At 45.0% G+C, this 23,769-nt stretch overlaps 1 protein-coding gene across 1 annotated transcript in view; it reads right to left on the minus strand.

Moving 5' to 3' along the window:
* The window catches only part of Galphao (G protein alpha o subunit), a 170,797-nt gene extending 148,456 nt beyond the window's left edge, over positions 1 to 22,341 (minus strand). Inside the window, exons 1-2 of the mRNA XM_070526236.1 lie at positions 22,046 to 22,341; positions 21,723 to 21,765 (exon numbers count right to left, since the gene is read on the minus strand). Coding sequence (XP_070382337.1) covers positions 21,723 to 21,765; positions 22,046 to 22,163 — 161 coding nt within the window. The 5' untranslated portion in view covers positions 22,164 to 22,341. The remainder of the gene's footprint in view (positions 1 to 21,722; positions 21,766 to 22,045) is intronic.
* Positions 22,342 to 23,769: the final 1,428 nt, after the last annotated feature.

Here is a 23,769-nt window from a genome sequence, read left to right on the forward strand (position 1 = left end):
ACAACTGACAAGCGCAAAACGAGTAGCACTCAAGAAAACCTCTCTCTCTCTTCCGTACAGTTGCGCATCCAGTCGTGCTTAAATGTCAAACAGCCGCCCATTATGCTTTTCGCAGCATGCGTGCCCTTTGGGATACTGCATCAGGAAAGTAGATAGATGTCATTGCTTGTACCGACGGAATAAACGTCGGCGTCAAGTAAAAAAAAAACAAGAATTCTGGCGAATTTTCTCTTGCATGTGAAAATATACGGTCATTGAAGTTTGAAAGTAAAACTTCTTGGATTTGCTTTCGTAAAGGATCCGACACACATTACCTAAAGCTTTGGTACCAGCCCAATATGCAGAACGTTAGAAAACACCATAGGGATGATTACTTTGTCTTGTGGAGTTGCATCTAAGCAAAACGAGTGTTACTCGTAGTGGCATGGACGGTTCTTAAGGTAACAAACATAGTTGTGTATGCTACCATATTAATTCATATTTTACATCGGCCCAACATGGCTTTAGGCGTAAATTTTTCTGCGAAACCCAGTTACTTCTGTTCGTACATCACCTAAATACTATACTTGATAAACACTATAAGATGGACTGCATTTGTTTTTTTTATTTCGTGAAGGCCTTCGAAGACGGTAATCACGCCTTACTAATGTTCAAACTCTCCTGACTCAAACTCAACTCTAACATACTGTCTTAGCTCGAATATTTCCTAACAAACCGCCTCCACTAGCCACAATTACCGTTCGTAACTCACCGGAAATAAACGTACCATTCTGAGCACCGCAGGTTTCAGTTTTAGGGCCACTATTATGTTTAATACATATTAACGATTTGTCTGACTGCATTTCATCTTCTGTGCATTTGCATGCCGACGACCGTGTACATTACAGGGAAATACTTAAGGATGACGATTAAAATATCTTGCAAACTGACTTAAATACCATTCCAAGTTGTTGCGATAACTGGCTCATGAACTTAAATGCTAACAAATGCAAACCAATGATTGTTTCTCGGCAGTACCATAGCTCCTCAATGTACAAACTAAGTGACATCGAATTGACCTTGTCTCATCATACCGGCACTTGGGGGTTACTATTACCTACAGTCTAACATAAAATACTCATATTAACATCCTTAGTAACACTGCTAACCGCACATTTGGATACTTATGATGCAACTTCAATAAAGCCCCACCTCCCCATAATATGCTTCTATACAAAGCTCTAGTGCGCTCGAAGTTAGAAAACGCCGCTGCAATCTGGAACCCTCATCATGCAAATTTGGGGCCCTATAACTTCAAACTATTCCAATATGTTTTTATTGCAGTTTCCTGACGTCAAATTTGCGTAACCACCGACGCAAGCACCGGACAATAACCGACAGCGTTGCCTGAACAGCCAAATCAAACGCTTCTGTTCGCTTTCAAAGCGAAAAAAATTACAGTGTCTCTTAAGATCTTTCTTCAGAAGTGAACGGCGAAAGATTACTATTCATCCTATTATCATTCGCCTCTTTCTCTTTGCCTCTTCGCTTTCTCTTCTTTCTTTTAGTCATTACTGCTCACTACTCAGCATTTTTAGTCATTTGAAATCAATTGTGGTCGTTACAAGCCGTTGTTAGACATGTTGGTCATATCATAGTCATGAGTAGTCATTACAAGTCATTTCAGTCATTATTAGTCATTACTGGTCATTACTAACTATTTTAGTCATTTCTAATTAATTGTAGTCGTTACAATTTGTCGTTAGAAATATTGGTCATTTCGTATTCATTACTAGTCATTAGAAGTCATTTCCGTCGTTATTAGTCATTACGGCTCACTACTAAGCATTTTTAGCTATTTCTAATCAATTGTGGTTATTACAAGCCATCGTTAGACATGTTGGTCATATTGTAGTCATCAGTAGTCATTACAAGTCATTTCAGACATTATTAGTCATTACTGGTCATTACTAACCATTTTAGTCAATTCTAATAAATTGAGGGTATGCAAAATAAATAAATAAATAAATAATGTCAAGGCAAGGGTGACGTGTTCTGCAGGTCTTTGTATGGTTTACGACGCTGGACTTAGGTTGCACCTCGTTTGCTACCCTATACGCTGGAGGAGGGGTAAGCGGGACGGAAGAAAAAGAAAAAGAAGGAAAGGAATAATAAGGTAATAAGAGGGATTCTTGAAGTTGCACCTAAGCGTAAGTGTAAGAAACAATATAGCTTTTCTTATCAAAGCCCCATCTTTATAGAGCGTGTTGCTGGGCCAGTTGGCTCATTCCTGCAGGTTTAACAAGCGCGCATATTAGACAGGACAAGGAAATAGACGCAAGACAAGGTGTCGATGTGTACCTCCGGTGAAGCGACGCGCTCAATGTTCTCTGTCCTTCTTACCCTCTTTTTGTCCCTTAACCCGCCTCTAAATGCGTAGCGTAGCAAACCTGCCGCGCGTCCAGTTGATATCCCTGCATTTTAGTTTTCTCTCGCACTCTTGGACTATATTGCTGCAACTTGTTGCATCACCTCTCTCTCAATAAAGCGGTGGCAAAGTTTCGAAAGCCATTACTGCGACCATTGTTAATAAATGTGCCTACGTAAAGTAATTAAATATCATAAATAAAATTTCAGCTACTTGTCCCGTCTTTTTTTTTAAAGGTCCCCAGCTCTGCATGACACGATCTTATTTCAAACTCAAACGCAGAATCCTTGTTTTCTTTTGGCTAACTTTCCCAGTGACATCCTGTCGAACGTGTACGTCAGTATGCTGCCGTGACCACTAACTCACGTATTAATCAGCTACCAATATTCATGTAACAGCGCCTCAAAGGCCCCTAGTTAAATTGTATATCTAATCGGGTTGTTACTGACAAAAAAAGTGTGTCTAGGCGCATTTGCGCCATCGCCTTCCTTTAACATGGTAGATTAGAGTTAACTCTAGGCGTCCTGATAAAAGCACAGCAGATTGAACTTTTTTGGTCACTTAGCTCCTAAAACAAAACAGTCTCAAATTTCTGCTCCTTTACCACCCCTGTCACGGGTGTCTTTCTTTTTCTTTTTTCTTCTACAAGAGGCTTAGTGGAGTAAAGCGGTATCAGCTCCTAGTATTAGTGTTTCGTGGGAAACGTTCGCTGAATTGCTCCATCGTTCATCTTCGATGACATATAGATTTTCAGGTAACGCACTTGGTCTCCATGAGAATAAAGCCTAAACGATGAGTCACCTATACCGATACTAAGATGGTCCTTCAAGTGATTGTGAACACATGCTATGAATACAAATAAGCAGCGTTGGGTCGTAGTATCTCAAAAATATTTCAACAGAATGCAGGACATCAACAACAATGCAGGCTGGACTGGGTGTGGCGCGCCATTGGCTACACCGAAATTGATGTCGTCTCTCTCTCGCAGCAAAGGAGTGACGCGCCATTGGCTACGCCGATAGTGACGTCGTTTCTCTCTAGCAGGAAAGGTGTGGCGCGCCACTCGCTACGCCGATAGCGACGTCGTTTCTCTCTCGCAGCAGTCTCTCTCCTACTTCGCAATGAGACGGCCACGCGTCATCAGTTCTCCCGAGGAGCAGCTGGCCTGCGAGCAACAGCGCCGAGAGCAGGAGAAGTCTCGTCGACGTCGCGCCAGCGCCTCGACCGAAGATCGGGCGCGCGATGCGGAGCGCAAACGGCAATGTCGGGCCAATCCGGCGGCTCGTGCGTCCGAGCTAGCTCACAAACCAGAGCTGAATGTGTCCCTATTTTTAATTAAATGAAATCTTCGGCCCCGGTCGGTCACTTGGTAACTACAGTGCATAACCGAGTCATAAATACTCTGATTAGCGCATTACGAGACACAAATGCGTAACGTAATTTAGAAAGAGTTTGAAAAACCCGCTGAACTATTGCACCCCTCCATGATGGTGATTATGCGAAGCCTAATGTGCGGCATTTGAAATAAACACTGTGATAAACTCAAGCCAAACATTTGCGTAACCTCATTAGAAACACAAAGGCGTAACCAATAATTGAGAAAGAGTTTATTGAACCGTCGGAATAAACCGAGCGATAAACACCGGCGCCACACATTTCAGCTTTGCTGGTTTACCATCTGTACATGGTAATGCTACATGGTACATGCTAAACACTGCATGGGCAGTGTTTTTTTTCTCTGTTGTGTTAGAGGCGTACGTCTTATAGGCTCTATGTTGGCTCTGTATTTATAGTGGACTGTTGTAAAGAGCTACGTTGATAGAATGCCGAGTTTAAAATATTTGGCGCAGTGTGTAAAGCGCTAGTGGTCTACGCTAATCGTTAGCAAAGTGTTTGTGCAAAACTAGGTGCAGTGTAGGATATCATTTCTGAAAAGTAAGTTCAGACTTCATCACAATGTGCTGTTTCTTAGTCGGAAGTGTTTATCAGCTTGATCGCGTCGCGCAGGTTATACAACTCACCACTATTGAAGAACCTGTGCGGGGTCTCCCCTCGCTCAAACAAAGAATACAAAAAAGAGGGATAATTAAAAGAAAAATGAAGAAAGAAAGAAAGAAAGAAAGAAAGAAAGAAAGAAAGAAAGAAAGAAAGAAAGAAAGAAAGAAAGAAAGAAAGAAAGAAACTTTGCCTCTCGATGCATTACCACATGATTCATGGTTTAGATTGTTAGTGACCACATGCGAGTGCTTGCGCTCAGCATCTTACATCAAGAACCAGCGGTATGGGCGCACGTGTGTTTTAACTATCGGGCTGATTTACCGCGCGCACTCGCTGTAACAACCATCGACTGTATATAGCTTTGTTCACCTTTAATAACAACGTCAGGAGCGCACGCTCGAGAATGGTTGCTGGCATTCATAAAGTCCATTCATAATCCATTTGCCAGCGACCAAACGCTGGTCCAGCCTAGTGTACTAATACTCTACTCGCGCCGCAGTTTCTTGAAACAATGGGCTGACGCCAAATGCGACGCGAAGAGAGAGTGCACGAATGCAAGAAATTCATGTTGAACCGAAGTCTTTAGAAATGTATACTATTATTGAAATAGACCATAGTATGCATAACACTGCCTACAGCTGAATGAAATGACTGGAAGCCTTCAGTGTGTCCGATTTATTTTCACACGTCACTTCTGCTAGAAACCTCTGTCACTCTCTTCAGATTGTCTAACCAAACAAGAAGCACCCACTACTAGTAAGAAGCGCTTCAGGCAGTTCTCTAAGATATCTCGTGTCACAGCGGACCTCCGGAGTAAACGGATTATGGTGTATCTACCACTTTGGGCTTGGCTGACTCTACATTTCGTGCCACAGTGTTCCGCATCGGTGGCATGTCACCGTCTGCATACTTCCTATCACCTATAAAAGACAGATATACGTTCTGATTTTAATGCGACGCGGGAGACGTTAGCCTCTCGCTGACGGCTTATAAACGCGAATTATATAAGTCACCCTATGAAAGTGACTTCCGTGTAGAAAAACAGGGCACACGCAAAAATACTAACAGCAAAAATACTAACAGAATTTGTTTGAACGACGCATTTTCTGTGCCGGTGCTTCTGTTGAAGACCGCTTGTTTCCGGTATTGCAAGTTAATTAGTCGCTGTATTTAGTGCACGACATGGGAAGCCAGGACATTACTTCCAGTAATAAATAACAAGAGCGAGAAGAAGACTTGAGCCACGACAATGAATTGGGGCTCGACGTTGCAACACGTGAGTTGTTATGGCACTAACTAATTACGGAACTAATTTACGTTACCTGGATGCAAACGATACTACCGTCTCTTACATGTTCTTCTCGCAAGCAACCGGGGAAAGAACGGGACGCATCTCTCGCCCAGGCTTTAACATGTGTTTAAATACATGTCATACGCTTCAAGGTGTTGCATAATTTATTACGTCTGCATGCAGGGAATTTCAATTAGCTCACACCCCAACAAAATTGCCGCCTTTTTGATATAAAAAGTATCATTGCATAAATTAATGGGCAACACCAAATGAGAAGAAAACAAAACCCTAAAAAAGATGGAGGGTAAGGGGCGGGGGACGAAAAAGTGATCGCACGCAATCCACGTACTACCCCGGATCGATGCATTGCTGCTTCGCTAAGTGACGCAATATTTTGCTGCGCTATGCCGTCCACGAGAGCACGCGCGGGGCCTATAGTACAATAGCTCTGCTCAAGAATGTCACGCGCATTCACTTACTGTTGCCGATTTACTTGCAGCGCGCCGCTTCGGAGGGGGGGGGGGGGGGGGGGGGGGGGCTTTCGGTACGAGCAGTGGTTTCGGAATTTGCGAAAATGTGCTTCCTTCATTGTTTTATCAATGCATAAGCATTCTTTGGCGAGTACCCCAGCAAAACCTGTCCGTTCGTGACGCCTTATATACGCAAAATAAATGCATAATTTGTCAAGTTAACACGTGTAATCGTTATAGTATAGTGTAATAGTAGATTGTCGGTAGTGTAATAAAAAAAAGAAAAAGAAAGAACTGGTGACCTCTCCGCGTCAACGTCTCAACAAAAAATGAAACCAAAACAAAGGAAACTAAATATAGCTGTGGTGTGGCAAAAAATAATAATAAATAAACGGTTGTGACTGCGTTACGGCTCTGTTGATGCAATAGCTTTGGAGGGGTAGGACCTGTCGAGACGTGTTCCTTCAATGGCACCAAGAAAATGTAAGGTTGGTGAAATGGGGAAGCGGCGTGAACATAGGAAACGGCAACGGGAATATCGGCATCGCAAAGAAGAACAGCAACAGGTACTAGAATATGAAGCAGATGATAGGAGATCTGCAGAAGCAGATCGGTAACGACGTTATCGAGCGACACTCAATAAAAGTCGTGCCTAGGCCATTCAAGAACAGAACACGGAACAACACCAGGAACGGAAGGCTTCGGCAAGACGAGAAAGAGGAGCAACTCAAAGTGGGCTGTGACAAGTACTTCAAGGACAACTTCACACGCCACAAGAACAACGAGACATTCAAGGTGAAGGAGAAGCAGGTTCCCAGCCACCAGGAAAGAAATGCGAGTTGTCAGATTATGAATAAAACATAGCACAGAACGCAGCAAAAGAAGATTGTAATCCCGTGATTGTATGGAATTTAATTGTGCTTGGGACGTTATGATATCGTGTAAGCAGGATAGACATAATAAGCAACAAAAAATGCCGGAAAAAATTTGGAGAACTGCCTAGTAATGCGTAAGCATTCTTTCGCTCCGAAAAAGCGATAGGTAGACATGCATAAGCTAGCTAATTAAGCAAGAAAAAGCGAAGTAGCAGCCGAGCCAACGAACACTTACGTATTAATAGACAATTGTCAGGATTTCTGTAGTATTCTTTTTTTGTTTATTTTATTTTTTATACACATTACACATTTTCCTCGTCACGCGATCAGAACAATACTTGAAGTGCGTCGATGTGATGCAACTGCTTCACTATCAGCCTTTCTGAAAGTAAAATTGTCTTAGGACTTCTGAGCGTGTTTTCTGAATATCTTGTTGGCAAGCACGTTTTCTGTTGTTTCTTTTTTATACGTCGTATTACTCCGCCTATACTGTGCGTTTGAAAGAACCACTCCCTTCCCTCGACTATGTCTACATTTGTCTTTGATCGACATATTAGCTACATCTCTCTGATATAACGCCATATGAATGCACCTCAGGCAACTATAGCTTCAGTTCGTTCCTTCGAAGGTACCACCGGGCAAGAAAGATGGATCGCTTTGAGTGGAACTGAAGCATGTTCCTTAGGCACCTCTCACATTGCAGAGTTATGCTAAATTCACCTATGCCTCTATCATGTTTGCAGACAAAACGCACACTTACGACAATAACGAGTTTAGCGCTGATTTGAAGCAATTATAGTACATTCTTAAGCACCCGGTTAAGCCACCAATTCTATTCGGGGAAAATGGTCGGTGCGCAAGAAAATGCGGCTTTTGCTTCGACCGCATGGCACACTTACCGCCACTGAAGCTGAAGTCTCCGGAACGATCGAATCGATCCGCAGTGGCACGAGTCCCTAATCCCCAGACAAGCCTCAGCATAGGAAATAAAATGCGATCGAAAGGAAAATCCTTGGAGTTCTCGAAAATTAAAGCTGCGGTGAGATCGACGCTATCGTCGTGTTGTTGCTTTCATAAATGTTGTGTTTTTTTTGCAGCCTCCGATAAATCTTTCTTTTTCTTCAATGTCGTTTGCCCAAATGAACGCTGAAAAAAATTCTCCCATTATGAGTAACATTCGGTGCACGTAATTCTTTCCTGTGTTATATTTGCATATACGAGAAACATCTTGGGCAAATGATTTTTCGGGGGAAATACTCGAGCTAGGCCAAGTTTCTGGGAGGAAATCATTAGGTTCTGCACGGAAGCAACGAGGCTGTTGGACAGTTACGTATGTTACGAAAAAAAAAATCAGGACTTGCCAACTTTGTATGCAAATGCTTCTCCGCGTTAGGATGGAATGGTGGATGGCCTCTATAGGAAACAATTCGTAGGAATCGCGTGAGAATTCTTCACGTTGCGTACATCCTCGGGAATATAAAACGAGAGCTACACGCATGAACGACCATTATCAATGCATTTGTCACCTTTTGCTTTATTTTTTTGTTCATAGATGTTCATTGTGAACAGCTTCCAGCCGCACAGCAATTCATATACAGTAGGACGACGAAAGAAGCGCACTATTGTGTTTCGCAACCCGTTGCAGATTCGAGCAGTTGTAGGCGCTGACTGAACAGTCTGCTATCTATTTGATAATCTCCTTTTACAGAATATTTTACATGGAATTGAAAGTGAGAAGGCAAAGCCCGCTACTTGAGTGAGGCAAAGCCTCCTTCGTGTGAGAAGAAAACAAGTATGAAATTATGCCAATTGCATTATGCGCCTCACGCTTACGAAACTTCGTCGCGTTGTCTTTTCTCTTCGTGCTGATCATCCACGCCTTCCTAGGAAAACGCCTTCTTACGGAACGGATTTATGTGAGGTTTCTAAGCGTCATATAAATTTTCTCTTTTGCCTTCCTTCTGCCTTCATGTCAGATTTCAATTCTAAATGAACTCATTACTTTTTGTCTAATTTTTCTTTTTAATCGGCACCGCGCATTTGGAAAATGCCAATCAGTAATCAAAACTCGGCTGAAAGGAAAGCCAAAGCGCAGGATACAGAAAGCCCGATAGTAACAAGCAACGCTGGATGCGTCGTAACTGTTTTGGCCCCACCCCATCGTCGACCAAGTCGATAGCGCTCTCAAACTACAAACAAAGAAGCGCCGGACATTTGACGCACGTAGGCCAATAAAAGCCTTCTGACACGCAGACACGAAGTGTTCCCGAAAGGAGTGCGCGTCTACACAACATCGCTGCCAACTTGACGGCCGGCCGTGAGGGCGCGAAAGCCGTGAGCCTTCGACCCTGGCTCGCATGTCCGACGCAGGCGCGACGTCGCTGGTCAGACATTGACCGTCTCCTAGGCTACAGCCCGGCAAATGGGCCTGCACGAATCTTCGGCATCATTCCAGCTCCATGGCAACAATCATCGCTCGCGCGCTGCTGTCGGCGTCGCGCAACGGCCCGCGCGCTCATGGGTGATGGGAGCTGGGTGGAACCGATCACCCGAACGACACTGTGCCGAGGCCTGTTGTACGGAGAGTAGCGTGTGCGCCAACAATGGCTGACTGCTCAGACACACTTGAATCATGCTGAGTACTGAGACACATGAACCGATGCGCTAGGTCTATGTCCTCGAAAGTACTTTTTCTTCTTGCGGCAATGTTCAGGTGACTGCTTTTCGCACACCGAACGAAGTTTCTATTTACACTTTCAAGCTCAGCGTTGGAAATTTAGACCGCACCATTTCTCAAGCACATTTCATCTCTAGTATGTATGTATTTGTGTATGTGTGTATGTATGTATGTATGTATGTATGTATGTATGTATGTATGTATGTATGTATGTATGTATGTATGTATGTATGTATGTATGTATGTATGTATATATGTATATATGTATGTATGTATGCATGTATGCATGTATGTATGTATGTATGTATGTATGTATGTATGTATGTATGTATGTATGTATGTATGTATGTATGTATGTATGTATGTATGTATGTATGTATGTATGTATGTAATGTGTCGCGTATTTATAAAATTTAAGTCAACGACTGCCATAATTACCTTCAACCTGATTTTCTTCTTTTATTTGCGCTGAAGTTCATCCCTGTCTTAAATGCGTACATTTTGAAACGCTCTGCCTCAGTAGTTCTATTCTCACTGCGTGATTATGTTTCCCTTTGGAGAACCGGTGTAATCATTGCTGAATGGAAATCGTCCGTGGTAATACCAATCTTAAAGCCCAGGCGCCTTGCAAGACACCTCAAGGCTTACCGGACCATATCCCTAACTTCAAAAATCATCAAGTTAATGGAGCTTAATGGTCCTGCAGATGTCAGGCACTTTTTTCCCTGAAGTCATAGTGGTTTTCGTTGCCGCCGTTCAGCTCTGGACAGAATTTCAGACCTTGTCTCAGCACATTTATTCGCTAGAGGAAAAAAGCATTCCGCCTACATGCTCTTCCTAGGCATGCAGCAATCTTTCGACTCGGTTCCACATTAGGCGATTATTTTCGATCTTGCAACCGCGGGAATTTCGGGTCGTCTGCTCTGCTTTGTGTGCAATTTTCTATCGGAGCGCCGAATGAAAGTGCGTGTCGGAGGAGTAACAAGTGAATCCCGCACTGTGAAATGCGGTGTCCCACAGGGCAGCGTCTTATCATGGTTTCTGTGTAACACTGTACTCGCCGCACTTCCAAGTCGCTTGCCATGGGACAGTGACTTCCCTGTGGGCATAGATATCTACGCAGATGACATTGCTCTGTGGATAAGCGTCTCTTCGCACCTTGGTCTGGGGCTCCGTGCAAGCTTGCAAAGAGCTCGGAACGTGACCTCGGAGTAGTTGGGTGAAGTTGGTCTGCACATATCACCTTCTAAGTCGGCTGAAATAGCTTCACACGTAGGTACCTTCACACGTACGCATCGCAAAAATGAAGAGGCTGATCGGCTGCCTTCAGCGTGCGCTCATAACAAATGTGACTGCCCTGAAATTTTCTGCAAGCTTGATGACGACCTGCAGTGACCGGCCCTACAGTGTGTGACCTGTACTGTGTGTTCTACCTTATCCTTATAGATATGCCATTTTGCTCATTCTTTGCTCTTCCCTCTCCTTCTTCCTATCTTCCATTTCTATGTTTCTGTCTCCTCCTTTCTGAAGAGTAGGCAGGCGTTGTGCCCCTTCCGGTGGCAGTTGCCAGCCTGCCCCTCACTTTCCCTTTCCTGTCTGATGTATATATGCTTTCAGTATTATTAATAATAATAATAATAATAATAATAATAATAATAATAATAATAATAGCTACAAGTTAAATTACTGTAATATATTCTTTCGACCGCCTTCAGCACAGCATTCCGGTTAGAGGATTACAAGATGTTTGAACTCATATTCTTGTTCGGATGTGGATGCCGGATTCATTAAGGAGCGGAATGTAGGAAGGAGCACACGTTTGGAATTTCTGCCTTACTCACTACTGCATCCTTCATATGTTAGCTGTGGCTTTCATTATTCTTTTTCATTATTTTTTTTTCATTCAAGTCGTAGGCTCGGACGAACATTTCACAAGTGGCTTGCGCTTACCTCGTAAGTTATCGAGCGACAAGGAGACCACCCGCGAAGATGTGCCCGTCATACGGGTGTATTACTGGCCTCCGACCCTCTTTGCATTCGCCGTTGGTTGTCATTCGTCGCTGCTGTTTCACAGCTGTCATCATGAGTGAAGTTTGAGGAGCACAATTGAGGGCCCCCACCCCTCCCTAACGTCCGCTTCTTGTCAACAAGGAGGTCTGACACGAGTGACGCGTTAGCGTTCACAGCCGGTGACGCTTTTTACCGTCAAAAACATGTTTGCCGAGAGCGTGGGAAGGCGCGCAAAAAGAAGACGATTCGACGCGGATAGGCCTTCGGTCCGAGAGTTTCTGATGTATATACGTCAAATGTCTATAAAATGATATGGAAGGAGGCGTAAAAAGGCACTTGGACATCGTAAGCTAGAGTAATAATTGCGCACGACGTTGTTCTTAGTACCTAAGTGCATTAACAGTGCGAGGTCTGGCGAAGCCTCGAAACGTTTCGCCCACACAGGGTGAGTCATCAGTCGGTCGTTATCGCCGATCGTGAATCCAGACAATCGATTCTAGGTGGCGAGCGTACATTAACGTATATATTGCGCGTTATTGACAAACCTCGTCCCTCCTGTGTGTACTTAGGACTGGAACTTGGGTTTCGGTCGTTAGGTTTCGCATCAATATCAGTTCGTTCACAAACGCACGCACACACAGATACAGACACACACACACAAACATACACACACACACACGCACGCACACGCACGCACGCACGCACGCACGCACGCACGCACGCGCACACACATACAAACTCCAGCCGTCTTTTACTATTTTTCATCGCAGGTTCATTTGATTTTTCCGTATGTTAGCTTTAAAGGGGCTCTAAAGAAAAAAATTATGCCGTCTGTACTAGAAAGTTACTCGTGTAAAACATCAAAAAGCTGCTCTTATAATACTGTGAGAAGAAGTCTTGGTTAAATGAGGCAAAAACAAATTTTCTATTTAATAATCAACCTATTACAGCTTTAATTATTTATTTATTTATCAGTCTAAACTAACTTGTGCTTATCTTTAGTGTGCATTTAAAACTCGAGGCCTTCGACAGAACGACTAGACAATAATTCACTTCTATGTGGGTACTTTGAAATTATAACACAACATGCTCAGTAGTTCCTGCGCCATTTCCAGGCGCTACAGACGAGTAATCGCCATGGGAATTTTTTATCTGAAAACACTGCCGTTCAGAGAATTGTACACCCTCATATGGATTCGAACGGTAATGCTGCAGCGCTTTCAAGTACCGTAAAACTTTCCTGTTCCGATTTCATTCTTTGGTTTTCGATATAGTTGCATGGCTGGCTGCCTCTCCATCGCCCCGTTATGCACTGTGCTGTTTACCGCCGTCTGAGATATTCTCCCGCCGTCGACTCGTCTGATTACCTTAATATTTGCTGAATAGTTTCGCTGTGCATTTGCACATTCCCTACACTGTGAGTGAATATTTTTCAAAAGGTGCGGAAGTTTTCCCCATTTTTTTTCAAAGACCCTTATGAGAATGAGAAACATGATTCTGTTGCCCAATGCGGGTGTCTGCCGAGATATCTTGCACCCGTTTTCGAGTATACGCATTTTCTGGAAGCTTTCTACCAAAAAGCTGAGCGCTGCTGGTTATAGTTGACATGCTATCTTAAATTGAACGTTATTTACTGCTACACGATTAACGGTTTCTTCGTCTGACTGGTATAAAGTCCCATTAACATGCACATTTTACAATACCATCATGAGCGGCGTGTACGGCTCCAACTTGAGCGTCAGCCATCACTTAAGGTTACGCCTACTTTGAACGTTGCTGCAAGCCCATTCCGCAGTTGTGATGATACCAAAGATGATGACATGAGCTTCAACTTTGAGAAAGTGGGCGGCGACAAATCTCACCAACCTTCTTCTTTTGACTTTCTGATGTGTCTATGTAATTAAATACCTTCTTACCTTAAGCTGTATTTACTGCCATTTTACTGTCGCTTAGAATCAAAATATATACAACGTGGAGTACCGTTTTTAAACATCTTTATCTAACACGTGCAGCCTATCACATGCGCAAATTACGCAGTGAAGCGTAATGCGGCACAAATATCAATCTATGCAAACGAACACGTTCCAATATAAGACACTGGCCCGCTTTACGAATGGACCGGAAGACAGTGCATCGTACCGATGATAAAGGCGGCATGAGAAAATTCCCGATTGCGCATGGCATTTGCACTAACTGATGCACCTCCGACTGGACCGTAGACCGTTGCGCTATTAATTGCGGTGTAGATCGTTGTTGTAACTTTCATTTTTTCTTTTTTTGTATATACGTGTCAGTAGAGGAAATATTAAAAGGAGGATGTTTGGCTGGCAGGAGATAGGAACTTCGCCAGTAAACACCTGTTACTTGTAGTCGCCTCGGCAGTTGAGCTATAATCAGGAATTAACCAATGTATCCAATTATCCTAATATACGCATGGCAAGTATCGTATCGGATACAATTAATCCACGTGTATCTTGTATTTGTACCGATAATACTTATCGCCTCAGAATCTTGTATCCGTACCATGATACATTTTCAAAGTATATTTGCCCAGCCCTGGTATGATGTAAACGTCGTAAAATAATGCAACATTGACTAAAATCCTAACTTTGTGAAGTCTCTTGCGATGCAGGCGGAAATGAAGGTTTTTATCACTACTGAGTCGATTTCGCTCTGTTTATCAGTTGGAAAAACACTTCGTTTTACATACGGCAGCCAACGTAAGTTTGTCATCCTCAGCACATGTTAGATCACGTCCACATCACGATCACGTCCTCCTTTCCGATTCCAGCTGTTCAAATGAAGAAGCTATAAAAGGCCGCCGAATTCGAACTTTTGATTCACAGGTGGTTTACGGTGGTAGCTAAACTCCAGTTTGGTTTTTACAGCGACTCATTTCTTATGGCTTGTTTTTATCCTTTGGCCCCACGCCTTTGGTAACCCAATGCGCAGCTCGAAGCGAGGATATAGAAAGAGATTGCGCTGTTAACAGTGTTACTGAGTTTCGGCTTTAATGGCCCTTTATGATGTTTACTAAACCCATTTTAAGCATTGTGCGTAAATGGCGTGTTTAGAGCCTATGTACGTTGCAATCTCGGACAAGGTGCGCGCGCACTTTCACCTCCATTAGGATCATTTTTATGTACTGTTGTCTTGCTGTCTCCCACTTGTGGTCTTTTAACATCAATAACGCTACTTGCAATATTGAACGTAGAAACCAGCTTTGCGGTTACTTCAATATTGAAACTTTGAAATATACGCTAACATACAATTATTTATACCCACTGTTCGTGTTTTGCAGCTGTTGAAGAGACATTTCGAAAGCTAAGGATGTTGCGTGAGATTACTGATATTGTGCAACGACTAGCGAACGGGCACGTCTAGAGTTGGACGTGCTGATACAAACTCCCGCTGCAAAACTTACAGTTTACATATTGCACTTGATGCCACTCACAGTGCTGTGCACTGCAAGTGCCTTAAGCGCCAGGTTGCTATTCTTCACACAAGCCACGCATGTTCTTCCTCTATAGAATAGTCGTGTGCGGAACCATCAGTGAGCAATACACACTCACATCGCATTTCCATGAGGTGAACACTATGCATGGCCTGCCAATCTTATGACAAAACATGGGAGTTTGTTCGACTTAAGCAAAAGCTCATGCTCTGGAGTATGTTGCTCTACGCTGTGAGTACATTAGGCCGAAGGCAGTAGGAACACCATCGAGATGCTATTTGCTACTGTAATGTGTGGGCGAGAAACATGTCGGCAGGCCTCTGCCAGGCGAGACCCACCTGGCCAGATCTTAACGCCATCGCCGCCACGACCATCACCACACATGCCAGCCGGGAACAGGTGAAATACCAAACAACTATGCGAAACGCAGCAGACACATGTGCATAAAGGAAAAATCAGACATCCACCCATTCGTAGCAATTGCTACAAAGGAAACCCATACGGGTTCCTCGAAAGAAAAGCCTCAAAATTGAAAAAAAAAACTTCTTCAACTTTCAGGCTTTTCTTTCGAGGAACCCGTATGGGTTTCCTTTGTAGCAATTGCTACGAATGGGTGGATGTCTGATTTTTCCTTTATTCATTACTTCTCTCCACCTTGCGGGTTTCCGCAGAACTACTATGTCAGACACATGTGCATGTGGCATCTTCTGTCTTTTTTATATTTGTGTGCGCGTGTGCGCGTGTGCGCATGTGTGTGTGTGTGCGCGTGCGCGTGTGTGTGTGTGTGTGTGTGTGTGTAAGATTAGGATTAAGATTGTTTCTATATGTTGTTATCAGGTATTGCACTGCACAAGATACAGCTGCGATATGCCCGTTATTCTATCGCCTTAGGCTGCTTTGATGAGTTTCCGTTGATGTGTAGCAAACTGAATATTTGACTTCGAATCTCATCTCTCGCTCTTTCGCGTGACACAAGATAATGAATTAGTGCTCTTTAATTCGGTTGAATGCCCGCTGCTCACCATCAGACATTGTATATCACTTCATTCTGGTGATCAAGGTACCTTGTTTAAACCTTCGGTGTTGATTTTAGTACCTGTGATTTACATGACGCTTTCAGCGTACGTCTCGACCACTTTCAAAGAGAATGTTGAGCTTTTACTTCTTCTCTAATGGACTTAGTTTACATGCATCAACCTCCATTCAATGATAAGTATTTTCTCTCTTTTTCCTGTCGCAGAGACGTTGCCAGTATTAGTTACGGAGCTTGGCTTGCACAGAATAGGCTGGGAGGCAGTATGTCATTATGGCAGTGCGCAGAGGCGAAGAAAAGGTCAGTGCCACCAAGCCGATCCGCCCCCACATTCGCAACGTGATGCGGTTGGCAATCGTATGTTCAACGGACATTAAGGATTCTCATAGCTTAAAAATACCACTTCGTCTTAGTCATAATTTCTTTATCATCATTTGAAAATGGATTCCTGCACAGTTATCACCATGGTATACAAACTGCATTAGGACTAATTAAAGAAAGATAAATAGCGCGTCTTAATTAAGTAAAGCAGTTCAGCGTCAATTCGAACCAAGTGCGATGTTTCAACAAGACCTGCAAAGTGCGTGGAGTAGCGTACACATAAAGCGGTATTCTGGGTCCCTTTCCCACCTCTGTCCGTGAGGCATCTTACGTAGGCCTTTTCCATGAGAATCTCCACCAAAAAAAAACTTTGTCCAAATAACAGGTCTCTATTACCAAAGAAGCCTTGCAGTAGGCCGCCGGTTCTCCGAGTTGCGGTACTACCCTGCATGCACCCGTTCAAGCGAGGACTGCATCACACGCCTCTTGTCATTTTCATAACTTTAAAGCACTGGACAGACGACTTATGGAGGAGAAAAGGCGGTGTGCGGGAGCCCAAGCGAGATCGGGAGAAATGCGGGAACCCCAGTACATTGGCATTCAGCAATAATTTTGCTGCGCGCCTTTCCCTCCTCTCTTCCTTGTACCTCCAGCGGGGATGCGATCGCCATAGCTTGCTGTCGATTAAAGTGCTAGGCCTTTCAGGATTCTCAGCAACGGCATTTGCGTATTTGAACTTATGGCACTAGGAACGACGAAGATGGGGACCGAGTCATTGAGCTGCGAAAGACGACGCCCTTGCCAAACATCTACCACAATTAGGGCACTCGGCGACGCAACGCAAGTTGCAACGTTCATTCATTATTACATTCCTCTTCACGCTGAAGTCTGACGAACTATGCCTTTCCGACTCCTACTTATATCGATCTTTCTTTACGACTCACACTATAGCCGCTACGCCATCGTGACTGGAAGTAAACCCTTTCCAAGATGCTCCGAACGTAATAGTGAAGTAACCGCAAGGTGCTTACTGGTTTCCGTTCTTCGCACACTTGGCAGCTCGCATTTAGATTTACGACAAGCGGATTCTGGGATTCATGAGGTGTGCGTACGTGTGTGTCTGCGTGTGTTTATTTTCAATTACTGCACTTTTTCCGAAAAGGCATGTCATAGATGCGAGGCACGCTTCTTCAAATATTACGTGAACAAATATATGCGCTATGGAATGGGGCGGGTTATGCTGACAGACACAACTAGACATATAAAGCAGGAGATGTTCTATACGCAGAGCGCACTGTGTACAGTTGTTCGTAATAAACGAGTAAAGCTTTGCCTTGAAGTTATGTGCATGAGATGCCCTGCGTGTAGTTGGTTGTAGTAGACGTGTCAATATATAGCTCATGTAATGTAGACTCTGCCATAAATGCTCATTATGAGCTGCTCATTTCAATCGCCATGTAACTACTCTACTGAAAAAAAAACCGTGTTCGATATTCGATAATCCGATATGAAACATATAGGATCCTATACAAAAACCCGTTTTCCCTATATGTCATATGATGTTGTTGGATATAGGAGTTATGGGTCATATGGCTTTTTCAATAGGCTAGCGCGTACTCAGTACCCCCTTCCCTCTATCGATATCCTGTGAGAGTGATGTCGCGTACCATGCCAGATTGATGGACTCCAACGGACGATGTGTGTGTGCTGTGCTATGTGCTCTCTCTCCCTCTCCCCTTCCCCATCTTTCATCTCCCCCATCCCTCTCCCATGTGTAGGGTAGCAAACCGGTTACGCTAAACTGGTTAACCTCCCTACCTTTCCTTCTCCACTTTTTCCTTCCTTTCTTCCTCATACTTCGCACCTTCGAGATGAAAACCAGTTTCGTGCTCTTTTTTTTCTTCTCCCGTATCTACAAAGCATACAGAACTAAGATAGAATCATGGTCTTTGTTTGACAGGTCTTTTCCCCTTCCTGTAATTAAGACATATTTTCTTCATTTCTTTCTATTTGTTATCTCTGTGTCTCTCTATATGTATGTGTACTTATTGGTGTGCAAGACATAAAAACAAAACTAAATTTGCCTTCAATTTTCTACAAATAAATTACGACAGAAATGACCTGCCAGTGGCAGAGGTGCAGGTCATAGTGGCGGTTCTACGTGTAGGCATGCACAGTAAAAACTATCCTTTGATGGAGAATGCGGAGAGCGTGTCCACCCGAAAAGCCGTAAATGCAAAGCTACCGGATCTGCAACCTCGGCAGGATAGTGCCTCTAGACGAATGTCGCAATCACATGCGAAAGTTTTCTCGCGCTTCAACATAAGCGCTGCAAGCACCGAGTCTGCTTCGCTTCTGTTTTTCGAGTGCCGAGACCCTTCGTGATCTTTGATGAATGCTGCTGCAGGCATCTGAGAATTAGGGTGAGTTTAGTAAACACGATAAGAAGATGTAAATATATATGTGTATCCACTGGTAAGCTTCACCAGCACGGGCTTTGTGTGCACTGTCAGTGCAGACAAAACGCGCTTTCCAGTGAACTACACGAAGTATGAAAAACCGAAACCACTGACAGCGTATGCGCACACATACCACAGTTGGCTAGAAGCACTGCTTCGTTAGAAAGGTTATTGAGTACAAAAATTACAACTTGGAATTCGCGAAGCCATTTTGTCAAAGCAAATGTTTCGCTCTAACAAAGTGGACTCTTCTTTTTTTGTTATTTCCTTAGGTTGATTGCATATTTAATAATAAGACAGGTAGACATTCAAAGCTAAGTTGTTATTGACCAATTTCTGAGCACTAAACCCGCAAGCTGTTGAGGAAAACCTTGTGATTATGTTTCCTCACTCCTCGGCGTAGTAGTACATCGGAAAAGATACGGAACCCACGTGGCTTGTGTCATGAGAAGAAGCTGCTGCCAGAAAAGCTGCACTCGATTTCATTAGTCATATACGAAAGTACCGCACGTGTCGAGCGTTCCCCAACAACAATGATGTGGAGACGCTTTCTCTGTAGCAAAACACCCCTTATAGGAAAGCTTTTTAAGCTGTAACGCCACAATGCTTTTAACTCGTACATTTCCACGGCATTCTTTCTTTGTTTTCATCAGCCATGTTCTTGCATAGAAGTAGCTACTACAAAAATTGTCTTGGTCTCAGGCGCTCCTTAACACCAGGCATCTCATTTCCATTGTTTTGTCAATGTGCGCACGGCGGCACGCTGTAATGAGGTCGAGTTTCTTCTCATAGAGTCACTTCTGCACAAATATGTGCTCGGAAACTGGACGAGCATGCACAAAACCCAAGCAGAGTAACAGCATGCAATTATCAACACAGGACATGCATGAAGTGTGTTATGTAGATATCTGATGCTACTTTAACCAAGAGCTTCCAAAGAGAGGGTCAGAACGACACATGACTCGAAACGGCCAGCAAGGTTCAATAATCTGGATTTACTGTAATATATTGTGGCAAGAAAAATGCAGCATCAGCGTGTGTCAATAATATCGAATGGCCTTCACGTTCAAGCCCCCTTTTAGAATGTATATATGTATAACAGGTCGCGCACAGTAATATCACCTGAAAACAAGTCGTGGTACTAGAGAAATGCGGTTTGCTCGCACTCTAAACATGATGCTGACCGAAATAATTGGCAAACGTCGCATGTCGTTGGGACAGCCTCATTGGTCACTGATCAATAATGTCGTTTTTCCAGCATTGCATACGATTTTGAGGAATGGTCTGCTGTTTGTACTGTGGCCAAAGAAAGGGCAAGGAACGTTAGTTCTCGACGGGAATACTTGAACGCTCGTAATATTTGCTGGTGTATACACATATACGCATGCACGACAATACGGCAGTTTCTAGCGCCCTTGTGTGTGAAGTACAATAACGAGACTTATTGTTCAACTTCCTCAATAATTGCGTAGCTCTGTTGACAGCATTATGACTAATGGCGATGTATGTGTGCGGTCGTCTAGCAGCGTGTCGCCGAGGGGACAATGTTCGAGCTTCATTTAGTGCTTACGTGTTCGGTTAGGTGAGGAGTGGAATATAAAATAGGTAATGCCAATAGAAATTGCCAGTCTGTGTACCGCGCTGGTTTTCGTTCGCCAGGAGGTGATCACATATGCAGAACAGCTCTGATGTCAACCGAAACGTGATACAGTGACTGCGACCTTTCGCGAACCTTCGTCCTTTCCTAATGAAAAAAATTAACTGCAGCTTCTACTACACATCACTTCCTTCTACCTGAAAACACGCGGGATGCGCGCTCGTTTGTCTCCGTTTCTCGGGTTGAATTCTACGCGCCATTCTACACGGAATTCTACGCGGAATTCTTCATTCGTTACGCAGGCTCAATAAGAATGCAACGCGCGAGTTCATTCCACGCTGCACACAAAGCTTTCCCACCGCGCTTTACGGTTAGCCCCATTCGCTTTGAAACTGTCAGGCGCAGTAACCATGGTCGTCTAACGCCACTAGCACTGTCACGCTATTGTTTACAACATGTCCCCGATGATATGTCATATGAAGCGGTCCCTTCCACAGCATTACCACTTGCGCCCCGTGTGAATCGCCAACGCTGTGTATCCGTGGAAAAGGCGTTCGCGAGGCTGAAAAAAGCCACCTAGCAGCGGCAATAGCAGCATTACGCCTTGCAATTCTGATCTCCGAGAGCTACACGGACAAGCTGTGAAAGGTCATGCGGCAGACCCTACGCAGGTAAGGAGGGTGTCACGAAGAGCGCGGTCGGTGCATGGCTAGAGTGTACATCAAGCATGCCACAGTGGCAACACGCCGCCGTCGGCCCCGGCTGGGGCTGCAGCCGAAGTGTAGCGTGCCCACGTCGCCGGGCCCCGGCTTCGGCTGCAGAGCACCAGCGGTGACCGGCGCGCGGGGTGGCAAGCGTGCAGGGTGTTGGGGCCGCATGCCTCGGGGCGCGGCCGCAGTGTAACACACACACAGTCCGCGTGCAGAGACAGCGCGTGTGGCTGGGCGAGGCCAGCACACGGGGCGCCATGCTCGGAGCGGAAGATGGCGGCGTCGTGTTTATCGATCATGTGGGGCCGCGTGCGTCACGAGAGAGAGAGGGATCCCGGGTCGGCCGCAGGGGAGGGCGGCCGGGCTCGACCGCCACGCGTCCCCGGCGGCCGCGTGCACAGACCGGCGGAGCCAACTCACTTCATTTGCTTGACGATGGTGCTCTTGCCGGACTCCCCCGCACCTGGAAAAAGGGGTCCGACGTGAGCGTGCGTCGACACGGGGCGTATCGGCGGCGCGCCGCCATGACTGCCCCACTGCCATAATGGACGCCATGACGTGCGTTAAGCCTAATCATGCTTGGACCCGGTGTCGGCAAACCCCTGGGGCTGGCCGCGGCCCTTCGAGACGCACCAAGACAGAGCCATAGGGCACGGTCCGGGGCGGATCGGGGGGCCGCTGCGCGTGCACTCGGGGGAGAGCTGTGCCGCCGGGCAGCGCGGCAAGGTGGGGAAGCCACTCACCGAGAAGCAGAAGCTTGATATCTTTGGCGGCCTGGATGCCGTCCTCCTTGAGGTTTTTCTCGATCTGCTTGCTGCGGGCGAGCGCCGCCCGCTCCTCGGCACTCATAGCGCAGCCCATGGCTCAAGCTGCGGTCAGGGCTCCTAGGCGCGATCCCGCGGTGGGCGGCGCTGGGCAACACACGCCGCTGGACTCGCCGTAGAGCACAGGCGACGACAGCACCCTGAAGCCGGGCAGGCGGCTTTCCGCAGCTCTATGATAATGAGCGCTCGCACGGGCACAGCCGCCGCCAATCGACGCTCCGGACCCAGTTTACGGTCGCCTAGGCGACGCTCGAGCCCCAGCGTGACGTCAGCCTTAGCGCCATCTTGCGCCGGCGCCTCACAGCGCCTGCTCGTGGCGCCGCTCATCGGAGCGGCTGCTTGGCGCCCGCGGCGGCGCGACCCGCGGTTTATAGAAGCTCGCTAGAGCACGCTGCCGGCGGCCGCTCCCCGCAGAACCGCGCGGCGGCGCAGCTCCCGGCGCCGTATCGGAAACGTGTGCAGCGTCCCCGTGTCTTTTCAGCGGCGGTTACGCAAAAAATTGCTCTAGAGACTCGCCTTCGTAAAGCGCGCTGCCATGTTCTCTAGCCTTTCGGCATTTCAGAGATGGCCATATGAGTGTGACATTGTTGCTAGAGCTCACGGGCCGACTTCACGGACTTAACATATGTACTCGGTGTTAAACACACCCAAGACAGGCGTTTTACAATAGACTCGCTATCGACGTGGAAAATTAGAACAATGTTTCCTCGTGTAGCATTGGGAAATGCTCCGATAGACAATGATTAGTTAGTATTTCTTTAAGTAATGATGGGACATTAATTTGACTGAAAGCATTGTTAGGTTCAGGGTGGTGAAACCTGTATCCGGCTTGGAAAGTCTTAGTTTTAATTAAGTATGCTATGTACACGTTCTGCAATAAGAAAGGATATCTCTGCAATAAACGTAAAATATAGCTAGTGAAAGGAAGACCTCCGTTGAGCTAATTATTTATCCAATGGCAATTTATGTGTTTATTGCTCACCGAGACGGCTGAAGATGCTCCACCAGACGTCGCCCTGATTGTATGCTCTAAAAGAAATTAAAACAAAACTCATTAAGTTAACGGCATTGTTACTTACTGTACGAAAATAAAAACAAGGGGGGAGGGGAAGGATTCTAGCGCCCGGCACTTACCCTGACTTGTCAACAAGAAAAGCATTTGCGAATTTCTGATAATACATTTTATGATGATAATGAATAATTACACCTAAATTTCTTTCGCATTGTGTTTCCGGCTCTTTTTATTGTGTGGTGAGCATATTACTTTCGTTCGGTCTCAAGTGATTAGTAGATTTTGTACCGTTCCTCTGTTTTGAAACATGAACATGTTTCCTGTATTTTCGTGTTGCTTTCGCATTTCAAGTTCTGCTGCTGTCATATGTTTTGTGTCATTGTACATTGATATTATACTTTTTGTTGTATATTTTTGGTGGACCCCCTTACCCTATGTCTGACTGCCGTCCTTTAACGTACCTCTTAATGAATTACAAACAATTTCTGTTCGGAGGACGTATCTCACGTCCTAACGCATGTTTCGTAATTCTCTCAGGTTGGCAGTCTTCACTTTTTCTCTAGGGCAAAAAGCTTTACGTAAATGCATTGCAATCCTTCCTGGTCGGTTCCTTTCTTATTGATATGGTGTA

This window comes from Dermacentor albipictus, chromosome 1, assembly GCF_038994185.2.
Source record: "Dermacentor albipictus isolate Rhodes 1998 colony chromosome 1, USDA_Dalb.pri_finalv2, whole genome shotgun sequence".
Classification (NCBI taxonomy): domain Eukaryota; kingdom Metazoa; phylum Arthropoda; class Arachnida; order Ixodida; family Ixodidae; genus Dermacentor; species Dermacentor albipictus.